At 31.0% G+C, this 12,736-nt stretch overlaps 1 protein-coding gene across 1 annotated transcript; it reads left to right on the top strand.

The window, feature by feature from the left end:
• The first annotated feature begins 1,728 nt into the window (after window positions 1-1,728).
• On the top strand, window positions 1,729-7,465 carry LOC114185230 (putative receptor-like protein kinase At4g00960). Its single transcript, XM_028072843.1, has 7 exons — window positions 1,729-2,623; window positions 5,625-5,804; window positions 5,888-6,009; window positions 6,077-6,287; window positions 6,443-6,680; window positions 6,770-6,923; window positions 7,031-7,465. Exons 1-7 carry the CDS (start codon window positions 1,879-1,881, stop codon window positions 7,364-7,366), a joined length of 1,986 nt encoding a protein of 661 aa, XP_027928644.1. The 5' UTR covers window positions 1,729-1,878; the 3' UTR covers window positions 7,367-7,465.
• The last annotated feature ends 5,271 nt before the right edge of the window (window positions 7,466-12,736 follow it).

Here is a 12,736-nt window from a genome sequence, read left to right as displayed (position 1 = left end):
CGACCGAGGCAATATTGGACAGTTTTAGGCCTCGGTTGAAATAGAACCGAAGCCTATAACCCTGTCCAGAAACCCTAATTTAAAAATTTCATCAGCGCCGCCCCCTTTGGCTTCGGGTCCCCTACGACCGAGGTCATTGAGCCACTTTGGGCCTCGGTTGAAATAGAACCGAAGCCTATAACCCTGTCCAGAAACCCTAATTTAAAAATTTCATCAGCGCCGCCCCCTTTGGCTTCGGGTCCCCTACGACCGAGGCCATTGAGCCACTTTAGGCCTCGGTTTTTTGAATAACCGAGGCCATAAAGCCTGTTAAAATCCTCAAATCGCAAACCCCAATCACTATTCATCTTCTTCCCTAATTCTCTTCCTACGACGAAATTGATCTCCAGATATTCTCTCAAGAACCTTTCCACCATGACCCGAGGGAGTTTGGTCACACCCACTTGCTTCCCTCCTTTTTTGAGTGTCTCAAACATTTCAGCACCAATGTCTTCCAACAAGAATTTTGGCAGCACGGAGCATCCCACTCTGAAGCTTGATGCTTTCATCCCGAAGAAGCATGTCATCACCATTATCTTCAACCCCATGTCGCTTCCTACTACGCAAACAAAAGGAGCCCTCCCGCTTCAAAGGCCACTAGCATGAAATATCGAAACAAAGAAAAGGATTTCAACATAGCATTTCGTTGCTGCAACTGTTCCAGGCGCTTCCATGGTGAGCGGTGTAGTATTGGCATTCGCGGTGGCTCACAAAAGTGCAGGTGTTGCTGGAAGATGAGGCGAGGTGCAATGATAAAATGGTGGTGCAGGTGGGTGCTGCCGACGAGATGAAGTTCGGTCCTGTGAATTTTTTTTTTAAAAAAAAATATTGAATCTATGGCTTCGGTCTCTCTGCAACCGAGGCAGAAAAGAGATCTATGGCTTCGGGTAATGACCGAGGCCAAAAGAGGTGCCTTTTGACCTCGCTTTAATATGCCTCGGTTTTTAAACCGAAGTAGAATCTCGAAAATAATCAGGACCAAAAGGGGGTACTGCACTAGTCAACACAAAGATTTACAAAAGAGAAAAGATATTAAACAAACAGGATCAAACACCTTTTTGTAAAAATGACAACGATATCGAGAAATCAAGTAGTACGAAAATAATATTTTTAAGCGAAAGTACACTTATTTATAACGTGATTTAATATCTCAATGCTTATATTTACAAATTCACAAATACTCAATAAAATTTTTTGGACAAAAATTACAAATCTTTCGAGGACACAACATTATCCAAGTCCCTTGTACACTCAATTAGATATCTATTGAGTTATGGTGACAATTATAAAAATAATTTTTTATTTTTATAATACTTTTTCATATTACTTTATGAGACTTTGATAAATATTTACTTAAAAATGAACAAAAGATGAAAAGACCAAAACATCAAATTGATATGTTAGATATGAACATGTTAATTCCTTGTAAAATGCCGATAAATTTACACTGAATTATATCTTAATTATTTTTAAATTTTATTAAGCTCTTTTCATCCTCATAAAATATAAATAAACAGACAGAGGAACTCAACAAAAATAACCCACGTGCTTGAATGGAACATACATACTAATTAATGATCGTACAATGAAAGTAAGTGTAAAATTAAGGGCTGCTTTCTTTCTTCGCCGCAAGGTACTAAAAAATGGAGTCATGAAAGCCAGTTCAAGTTACGTTAAATTTCATGGTTAAAATTTGCGTAAGTCAACTTTATCTTTTCCACAAGCACAGTTACTTGTGTTATTAGAAAGCAGTTTCTATATCTTAAAAAACTAATTCCTTGTTTTGAGTCGCATTCTCTCCTTCAAACATTTCTCTGACTTTTTCTTTCAACCCTCCCAATGGCTTCCCACACTGTTCACCTCTCTCTTTTCACTGTACTTCATCACTCAGTTATCTTCCTCCTACTCATTCAGATACCTCCATGTTCGAGCTCCAACGATTCTTACAGCAATTGCGCGAACCCGATAAACTGTGGAAAAATAAGAAACATGAGTTTTCCATTCTGGGGAGGGAACCGCCCAAAAGAGTGTGGCCACCCTCTGATGCAACTCATCTGCAAAAACGACACCAGCTACATAACCATTAAGGATGTCCAGTACCAGGTTTTGGAAGCAAACCCAGATAGCCATACTTTGAAAATCACCAGACAAGATTACTGGATAGACTTATGCCAACCAACACATGTCAGCACCACCCTTGACTCTCAGCTCTACGTTTACGAGTCACTCTATAAAAACCTTACCCTTTCATATGATTGTGCTTTGTTTCCCACCTATATTCCTTGTAATGGAGTTCTTGGGGGAACTTCTGTTTATACTCAGTTTGGGTCACTTTCTCCCGAGTCTTGCAAAACAAGTGTGGTTGTTCCCGTTCCTCTATCGTTCATGGAGATTAATAGTTTCATCCAAGTATACCATGCAATCAAAGAAGGGTTTGTGGTGAGATGGATAATAGGTGTTGAAGAATGTGACAAGTGTGAAAAATCAGGTGGAGTATGCGGTTTTGACGGCTCTTCACACCAAACATGTTACTGCAGAGAAGGAGCTTGTCCTAATTTCTCACCAGATACTCAAGCATCTTCAGGTACGTTTAAGTTTATTCAAAATTTATTTTTTCTGCTTCGTGTTTGACGAGGAATTAAGTTCATTTTCAGATCAAATAAATGTTCATGTAATGTGAACATGTCACTTAATTTTGTCTGAATTCATCCTTTGAATAGTTTGAACTGAAAACTTAAACACCCTTGTTTAAGTATGAAGGTTATTTATCATGTGGGTATGTTTGGTCTAATTCCTCCCTTAGTCACCTCTTAAATCTTAAGTAAGCTAATGACACTGTCATCCATTGTTTCACGCCACATCTTGAGGCATTTAGAGGAATAAAATTCCAAATTAATGTATTTGGAAATTGTAATGAAAATGAAAGGAAATAGGGAGGAAAGTGAAGGAATGACAAGATAAACCTGTATTTTCAATGACATTACCGCATCACCTTGCTTACCGTTGACTGATATTCTTCGTATATATTGGAGATAAAATGGTAGATATATGAGTTCAGATACTCTATTAATTTTTTTATGTTATTTTTTTAACATTAAATATACATTATGTTAATATTTTAAACATTTTTTTAATATATTTTAAATTTTTAAAATTAGTAATCATAAAGTATTTTAAAAGTCTAATAGACAACCAACACAAGCAAAATTTAACACAGAATTTGAATTCAGATATAGGATAGGAGTAAGGAACATTTAAAGGTGATCTCATGTTTGTTATTTGACACACAGAGTAAGGAATGAGACTTAAAAAAAAAAAAGAGAAATATAAATAACATAAGTAATTGACGTGATAAGAACGTAAAAATAGAAAAAGTAACAAATGTTAATAGAATATTTAAAATGGTGCCCATATATTATTTCTCCCATTTCAAATACGGGATGCCTTCTTTGACTAATTGCTTATTCATCCCCAAGGGGTCCAGTCCAGTAATTACTGTGTCGTGTAGTGTCTGTCCAAACTCGTTAATAGCGCGTTTATAAGTTTACTAGTTGTCACTTTAAGCTTAAAAATATATATATCTCCTCCTCTCTGTACTCATGAAGGAAAAATGTAATAAAAGTTCATTTAAACAAATCAATATATGACATTTATTCATATTTAAATCCTGAATTAAATTGACTTTTAATATTTTAGCTAATTTTGGTTTTAAGTTTTGTTAAAAGAAGTTTTGTTTTTCTCTACTACTACTTTATACTCGTTGATTAGTTATATGTTTAATGAAAGATAAATAAAGTAGAAAATAGTCATTAAATTATCATTACAAAGAAAATCGTTCATTGAGAACTAATTGCAGTGATAAACAATTGTTAGTCACTATAACCACCCATTTAGATATCAATTTATAAAATAAAAAATTATTAATTATTAAAATAATTATTATTATGAATACAAATTTATAATTTGGTCGTTAAATAATTAGAGACTAATTTAAAAATCAAGTCTTTTGATAGCAAAAATTTTGGTGGTTAATGTTTAATGACCAATTTTTCTTGATAGTTAAAACATTGGTAGCTAAATTTCAGAAACTAAGTTAGGGACCAATTATAATTTTTTGTTCATAATATTTACTATTTTAGTAACCAATAATTTTTATTTTATAAATTGATATCTAAATTGTTCATTAGTGATTAACAACTTTTGGTCACTAAAAATAATTATTAATCATATATTCTTATAATTTACACTTTCAATTCAAAATGGCTAAAACTTCACGTCTATGACGGATCGGGTCCATAGACCAGGACCTCCTGCTACTCCCTCCGACGTAATTCATCATACTCTACATGAGTCTTAATGGTTACTAAGAGCGTCAGGATGCCACCAATATGAGTCCTCATGTCCTTACATTTACTAAAACCATCTTCCTTAGAATTTCCCTTGAAATCCTAACTCCAACTCATACTCATACAAACTAATTCCACACAATATCATCACACTGACTATCATGCATAAGATTCACATACAAGACTAACCATTATCACATCAATTCAATTAATACAGCTACAATTAATCAAAAACAGGGAAGAAACTCAATTTTGCAGTGAGTCTCGCTCAAGCTAGAGGGTCTCGCCTAAGCTAGAGAGTTTGTCTCGCTTCGGCGAGCTGCTCTCGCGTGGGCGAGACCTCTTACAGTGGCAAAATAAAAATCCTGGGCGAACTCTCGCTCAGGCTAAACTGGCTCGCCTAGACGAGAAGTTATCTCGCTCAGGCGACTCCAGCTCGCCTAGGCGAGATTTTGCGCAGTGACAGAGGCGGTTTTCTGGTATTTTCGCTCAGGCAAGAGCTGCTCGCCTGGACGAAATTACCAAGATATCTCATATGTTCTTCACATGCAGGCTCGCTCAACTTCATCCAACACTCAATTCCACACACAAGCAGTTCCAAACACAAATTAAACACATGATCAAGCTATTCTATCACTTATGAACACATTTCATACGAAATTTGGGCGAAGAGTTAGCTTCCCTTACCTAATTAATGGAGAATGCTTTGGGTGAGAGCAACTTAGAGAGGAGGGGTAGAATTCTTTAGTTTAACCTAGCAAATTCATCATTCAGACATAGAGGAGTGAGGAACACTTGATTAAACTCAGAATAAGAACAAGATTTCGAGTTGAAATCTGGAAATGGACCTCAAAACGAAATTGGGAACTTACCTGGAGGAAGGAAGGCTAAGAGTGGAGGCAGCAGGAGGATTTGTCGTGGTCTCTTCTCCAGAATTTGTTTCAGGAGCAAGAAGAGATTTGGTTAGGATTGAAGGTGACTGTGTAGGGGATGATGGTGAAGCAGAGAGTGAAGTGTGGAGTTTAGTGTGCTGGAATGAGGGGGAGAAGGATGGAATAAAGGGTTATCACATATTTCATAAAAAAATAAATAATAATTTTTTATAAATTATTATTCATAAGAAAACTTATAAGTATTTTTAACAAAAGATTTTCAAAAAAGAATTGCAAAAATGTGTTTTTTTTTTATTATAATCGATATATTATAACTTGTCATGATTTATTGACTGTTATCTTGCAGGAAAAGGAAAAGTATCATTGCGAAAATGGATCTTGATTGTTGTATCTACAACTGTTTCTATGACATTCATCTTTTTGTGCTACTATCTCATAAAAAGAAAACCAAAAAAGATCTTTTTGTGCTCCTATCTGATAAAGAGAAAATCGAAAAAGAGCATTAAGAGTCTTCTAAGAGAAAATTGTAAGTATTATATGTAGTTTTTAGGTTTCAAGATGTTTAACAACTTAACCCGTTTACAATTCAATAACGTTTGTGTCAACCAGTTGGTAATGAAAGTGTTACTTTAGAGCCCCTACAATTCAACTTGGCTACACTTAAGGCAGCAACCAACAACTTTTCAGATGAGAATAGGATTGGCAAAGGAGGATTTGGAGAAGTTTATAAGGTGAAAAAATGTTGTATAATCACTTTCTAGTTTTTATTTTACTTATAAGTAGTAATTTAATTTCCAGGGAATTCTTCTTGATGGACAACACATAGCAGTAAAAAGGCTCTCAAAAAATTCCTCTCAAGGTGCAAAGGAGTTTAAAAACGAAGTTTCGGTGATAGCTAAACTTCAACATAGAAATCTTGTGACATTCGTTGGTTTTTGTCTCGAAGAGCAAAATAAGATTCTTATATATGAATATGTACCGAACAAGAGTCTTGACTACTTTTTATTTGGTATGATTTTCGTCAACCTTAAACTATTAATATATATATATATATATATATATATATATATATATATATATATATATATATATATATATATTTGTGTTTTCTCTAACTACAAAATATATTTCAATCTTATATTTTTCTTTGAATTTAACATGTAGATTCTCGGCGATCAAAATTGTTAAGTTGGATGGAACGATATGATATTATTAGAGGGATTGCTCGAGGAATTTTTTATTTACATGAGCTTTCTCGACTCAAAGTTATACATCGCGATCTCAAACCAAGTAATGTTTTATTAGATGAAAATATGATTCCAAAAATTTCAGATTTTGGGTTAGCTAGAATTGTTGAAATAAATCAAGACCAAGTCGGTACTAATAGAATTGTTGGGACATTGTAAGTGAAAATACTTTTTTATGATTATTCTATTTATTACCTTCTTAATCTTAGAGTATGTTTTGTTCTAATTAATCATTTTTTTACAGTGGATATATGCCTCCAGAATATGCAATGCTTGGACATTTTTCAGAAAAATCAGATGTTTTTAGTTTTGGAGTTATGATTTTAGAGATTATTACTGGAAAAAAGAATTTGAGTTCTCACGAACCACATCTTGTTGCTAAAGGCCTCTTAAGTTATGTGAGTATAATAATTCAATCAATTATTTATTTACAATTAAATTATATATGTTTCAATGTTCATTAATAGTTATGTCAGTGGGTTTTTCATTTGACAAAATTTTATAGGTATGGAGGCAATGGAGAGATCAAACATGGTTAGACATATTAGATCCTAATATTAAAGAAACTTATTCAGAAATTGAAGTTACTAAATGTATTCAAATTGGTTTGTTATGCGTTCAACAAAATCCTGAAGTTAGACCTACAATGACCGATGTTCTATCATACCTTAGTAGTTATTTCAATGAATTACCAAGTCCACAAGAACCGGCATTTTTCTTGAATGAAAGCACGAATCCAACAATATTTGCTCGGGAATCAAGTATTAGTCAACCTATCAACAACTCCATTCCATTCTCTATAAATAAGATGTCTGTAAGTGAATTTTTACCTCGACAGTAATTTATTTTTCTTTGGTATTTTTGTTTAGTAATTGATTATTGGTATGCAAGTTTTTTCTATTTTACTTTGGAGAATATTAAAAGAAATATTCTTCCACGATTTGAAGAATATGATGTAATGAAATATTAACATCTTTCTTGATAATCGATGTAATTTATATCATTTGTGATGAATTAATATAAACTTTTATCATGTTTTATTTAGTATATCGGTTTTGAGATATGATATGGAAATTAAGATTTCTTTCTCCCCTTTTACTTAGTAATTCATAATATGTGATGACAAATTATTGATGGATTTTAGGGTATTAGGGTAGGTGTTTTGTCAAAAGTTCATAATTATGTCATAACATGACTTTATTTGGTATTAAAACATATTTTGATTTTAGTTATTTTAAAACTAGCGTAAACACGGGCGCTATCATACATGTGTTTACGTATTTTTTAAATATATATGATATTATATTAGTAAGTGATGATAATGTAATGTTATTAAGTTAATATATAAATAAAATTATATTTATTAAAAATAAAGTGAAATATATCAGAAAATATGAGAGAATAACTATTGATAAACAGAGAAAAAAAGAAGAAGCAGATATAGACAATGTTACAAAAAATTTGTAAAAATAACAGTTAATTTTAAAAAATTTAATAAATAATTATATTTCAAAAGATAAAATTAATACTTTAAAGTATAGACACAGAAGAAAAAATCTTCTTTATATATTATTGTAAATACTCAACATACATTTATTTTCTTGTATAATGGATTTAATTGAGCATTAATAAAATGGTTAATAAACGAATTTTAAAAAACAATGTAAAAGTTGTAAAAATTATACTCAAATAATACGGCCGTGTGTAACAGGACACATTAATTATCCTGAACTTTTGTTAATACAGTAGTAAATAACACTGCGCCGGAAACACTTAAAGAATTAACATTATTTTTAACTTAAAATCTAAAAATAATATTTTTTTTCTTAAATGATATTCAACTATTTGTCGATGAAAGTTATAATTCATAAAAAGTAAAGCTAATAATAATGATGAGCAACACAAAGATTTACAAAAGAGAAAAGATATTAAACAAACAGGATCAAACACCTTTTTGTAAAAATGATATCGATCAAGTAGTAAGAAAATAATATTTTTAAGCAAAAATACACTTATTTATAACGTGATTTAATAAGGCTTATATCTACAAATCCACAAATACTCAATAAAATTTTTTGGATAAAAATTACAAATTTTTCGAGGACACAGGATTACCCAAGTCCCTTCTACACTCAATCAGATATTTATTGAATTACGATGACAACTATAAAAATAATTTTTATTTTTATAATATTTCTTCATATTACTTATGAGACTTTGATAAATATTTACTTGAAAATGAACAAAACATCAGATTGATATGTTAGATATGAACATGTTAATTCCTTGTAAAATGCCGATAAATTTACACTGAATTATATCTTAATTATTTTTAAATTTTATTAAGCTCTTTTCATGCTCATAAAATATAAATAAACAGACAGAGGAACTCAACAAAAATAACCCACGTGCTTGTATGGAACATACATACTAATTAATGATCGTACAATGAAAGTAAGTATAAAATTAAGGGTTGCTTTCTTTCTTCGCCGCAAGGTACTAAAAAATGGAGTCAGGAAAGCCAGTTCAAGTTATGTTAAATTTCATACTTAAATTTGCGTAAGTCAACTTAAACTTTTCCACAAGCACAGTTACTTGTGTTATTAGAAACCAGTTTCTATATCTTAAAAAACTAATTCCTCGTTTTGAGTCACATTCTCTCCTTCAAACATTTCTCTGACCTTTTCTCTTAACCCTCCAATGGCTTCCCACACTGTTCACCTCCCTCTTTTCACTATCCTTCATCACTCAGTTATCTTCCTCCTACTCATTCAGATACCTCCATGTTTGAGCTCCAACGATTCTTACAGCAATTGCGCGAACCTGATAAGCTGTGGCAAAATAAGAAACATGAGTTTTCCATTCTGGGGAGGGAACCGCCCAAAAGAGTGTGGCCACCCTCTGATGCAACTCATCTGCAAAAACGACACCAGCTACATAACCATTAAGGATGTCCAGTACCAGGTTTTGGAAGCAAACCCAGATAGCCATACTTTGAAAATCACCAGACAAGATTACTGGATAGACTTATGCCAACCAACACATGTCAGCACCACCCTTGACTCTCAGCTCTACGTTTACGAGTCACTCTATAAAAACCTTACCCTTTCATATGATTGTGCTTTGTTTCCCACCTATATTCCTTGTAATGGAGTTCTTGGGGGAACTTCTGTTTATACTCAGTTTGGGTCACTTTCTCCCGAGTCTTGCAAAACAAGTGTGGTTGTTCCCGTTCCTCTATCGTTCATGGAGATTAATAGTTTCATCCAAGTATACCATGCAATCAAAGAAGGGTTTGTGGTGAGATGGATAATAGGTGTTGAAGAATGTGACAAGTGTGAAAAATCAGGTGGAGTATGCGGTTTTGACGGCTCTTCACACCAAACATGTTACTGCAGAGAAGGACCTTGTCCTAATTTCTCACCAGATACCCAAGCATCTTCGGGTACGTCTAAGTTTATTCAAAATTTATGTTTTCTGCTTTGTTTTTGACGAGGAATTAAGTTCGTTTTCAGATCAAATGTTCATGTAATATGAACATGTCACTTAATTTTGTCTGAATTCATCCTTTGAATAGTTTGAACTGAAAACTTAAACCCCTTGTTTAAGTATGAAGGTTCTTTATCATGTGGGTCAAACTATATATATGTTTGGTCTTGTTCCTTGTTCCTTGTTCCTTGTTCCTCTGTCTTAAGCTAATGAGAGTTTGATCCATTGTTTCACACCATGTTGAGGCCTTTAGGGGAATAAAATTCCAAATTAGTGTATATGGAAAATGCAGAGAAAATGAAAGGAAATAGGAAAACATATATCGTTGTCTGATTCTCAGTTCCGTCACCACATTGAGAAATTGTGATTGGTGAAGCCATTCACCAATTCTAGTATGGAGCCTCAATTTTCTCGATCAAACATGAATTTTTTTTTCTATCTGCTACTAATTCTTGCGTTGATTATTACTATTCTATTTCTTATAGTAATAGCATAACACATTTTCCTCAAAACCTGAAAGGGACATAAGTTATGAACATATATAACTTTGATAATTCCTATATTCTTTAAGGTATGCATAATTATGCTACTTGGAAGTCTCAAATTGCATGACCACACACAAAAAAAATAAAAATAAAAAACTAAATCATAGGTAGTCTTTGCCTTTCTTAAGAATAAATATTAAAACTTAAAATTCTCTTTTTATATGAATGTTTAGATTATTCCCTTTGTTTCTGTTTATATGTCGTAATTTTTTAAGAATTTTATTCATATTTAATCATCATTTTTAAATGTCAATACCGTATTAATTACTCATTTGATTTATGGATGTTAGAATGTTATTTTCATCTTCATTTATTAATTATGGGTCGTACATAGTATAATTTTGTTTTTAAAACAAGATGGTTATAAATAGTCAAAAGGTCAATTGTATATCAAATATACAAGAGTGAATTTGATATCATAGTTCACTTAAAAATCTTAAAACATTGTTTATATAATATACTCTATTCTTGTGGACCATTATTAAACTTTTAGAGTTTATTCATCTTAATATGAGCTACCTCTTGTAACATTTCTTAACTCACATTAATTAAGGGTCATACTACTATACCATTGGATTGTTATAAATACTTAAATATTAGGTTTCTTATATTTGAATTCAAAGAATTAATAATATTATATGTGATCTGTTATACTTAATCTAAAATCTTAGGACATAAAGTCATTGAGTTCTAATCAATGTGACTTTATTTACAGTTCAATATTTTTTACTTTCTCAATATAAAACATATATTTCTAAGTGTCACATTTTGAGATATTTTTAAATATATTTGTCCTTTTCGAAGTTGAAGATAACACTAACCATTCTTTTATCATTTATATCTTTATCAATCACTTCATAATTAATTAATTTATTAATATTTCACTAATTTACATGTATGCATTAATAAAAATAACAAAACATAAAATATTTTTAATATTTTAATAAATTTGAAAAAAAAGTATTTCTTGATGTAATCAAGGATACCTTAAAGACACTTATAAAAAAAATAAAGATAGCTTCTTCACAATCTTCAAACCTAAGCAATTTTTCATGAGTTGGAAAACATATTTGTAGTCCAGATCTGAAGTAGAACTTATTTAAGATTAATTTCTAATGTGAGAATTAGGATTTTTCGATACTCAAATCATGTATATCTATAATTAGGTTTTTAAAGAGATGACGTCTACATATAAGAATCATTTTTTTTTAAACTAAATTCATAAAAAATATAATTTTATTAAAAAAATTAACATTTTATAAATGAAATCATTCCCAATATAAATAATATTCAAGAAATAAAAAATTAACTTCGTGCTAAGTCCCTTTCATTTTTTTTTAATAAATAATGCATACATACTCTCACACTACACAAATTTTATATGTTTCAAATGATGACTTTTATATGGGCCAAAAAGTTGACTGGTTAAAAGAGAAGTCGAAAAGAAAAATTAGAGATTCTGACAAACACAATTTTACAATAAAAAAAAGTTATAAGTCTTGAATGAAAACACGAAGAAAAAGACAAAAATGTATATACAATGAGCAAGACTTTTATTTAAAGAAATAAATAAAATCAGCTTGCAAACGCCGACTTATTATTTTTAAGATCCTGTTTTCTAATACGATTCATCTATAAAGGTATTTTTTTTATGTTACTTATTTTAATAAAATTCAGTCAAAATTACAGTGTTATTGTAAATTTCCTTTATTGGTACCCATACAAATATATTGGTTATAAATGTGTAGTTGTGAAATAAAGATAGGTTTGAGAACGAGACTTTACCTTCAAAATTAAATAGGAAAGGATGAAGATAAACCCCTACTTGCACATAGATAAATATAATTGTTTATTTAAAATTTCACACATGTATAATTAAAAAGTAGTTTGAATTGAAATTACCATTTTATTTCTTATATCTTTCTGAATAATATATGTTTTACAATATATATAGACAAACTTTTATATTTGAATTACACTTTTATAAGATGAAAACTTATTATTATTATATGAATGTTAGTTAATATTATGCATCTTAAAGACTTTTATTATTATGCTATTTTTAAATAGTTATTATTACAATTAAAATATATTACACGTTCTTATCCCTAATTATATAGCTATATTTTTTTCTGTTCAAAATACGTCATTATCCAAACTGATAAGTACCAATCCTC

This window comes from Vigna unguiculata, chromosome 5, assembly GCF_004118075.2.
Source record: "Vigna unguiculata cultivar IT97K-499-35 chromosome 5, ASM411807v1, whole genome shotgun sequence".
NCBI classification, from domain to species: domain Eukaryota; kingdom Viridiplantae; phylum Streptophyta; class Magnoliopsida; order Fabales; family Fabaceae; genus Vigna; species Vigna unguiculata.
The sequence above is the reverse complement of the archived record's forward strand: the minus strand, read 5'-3'. Positions and strand labels throughout refer to the sequence as shown.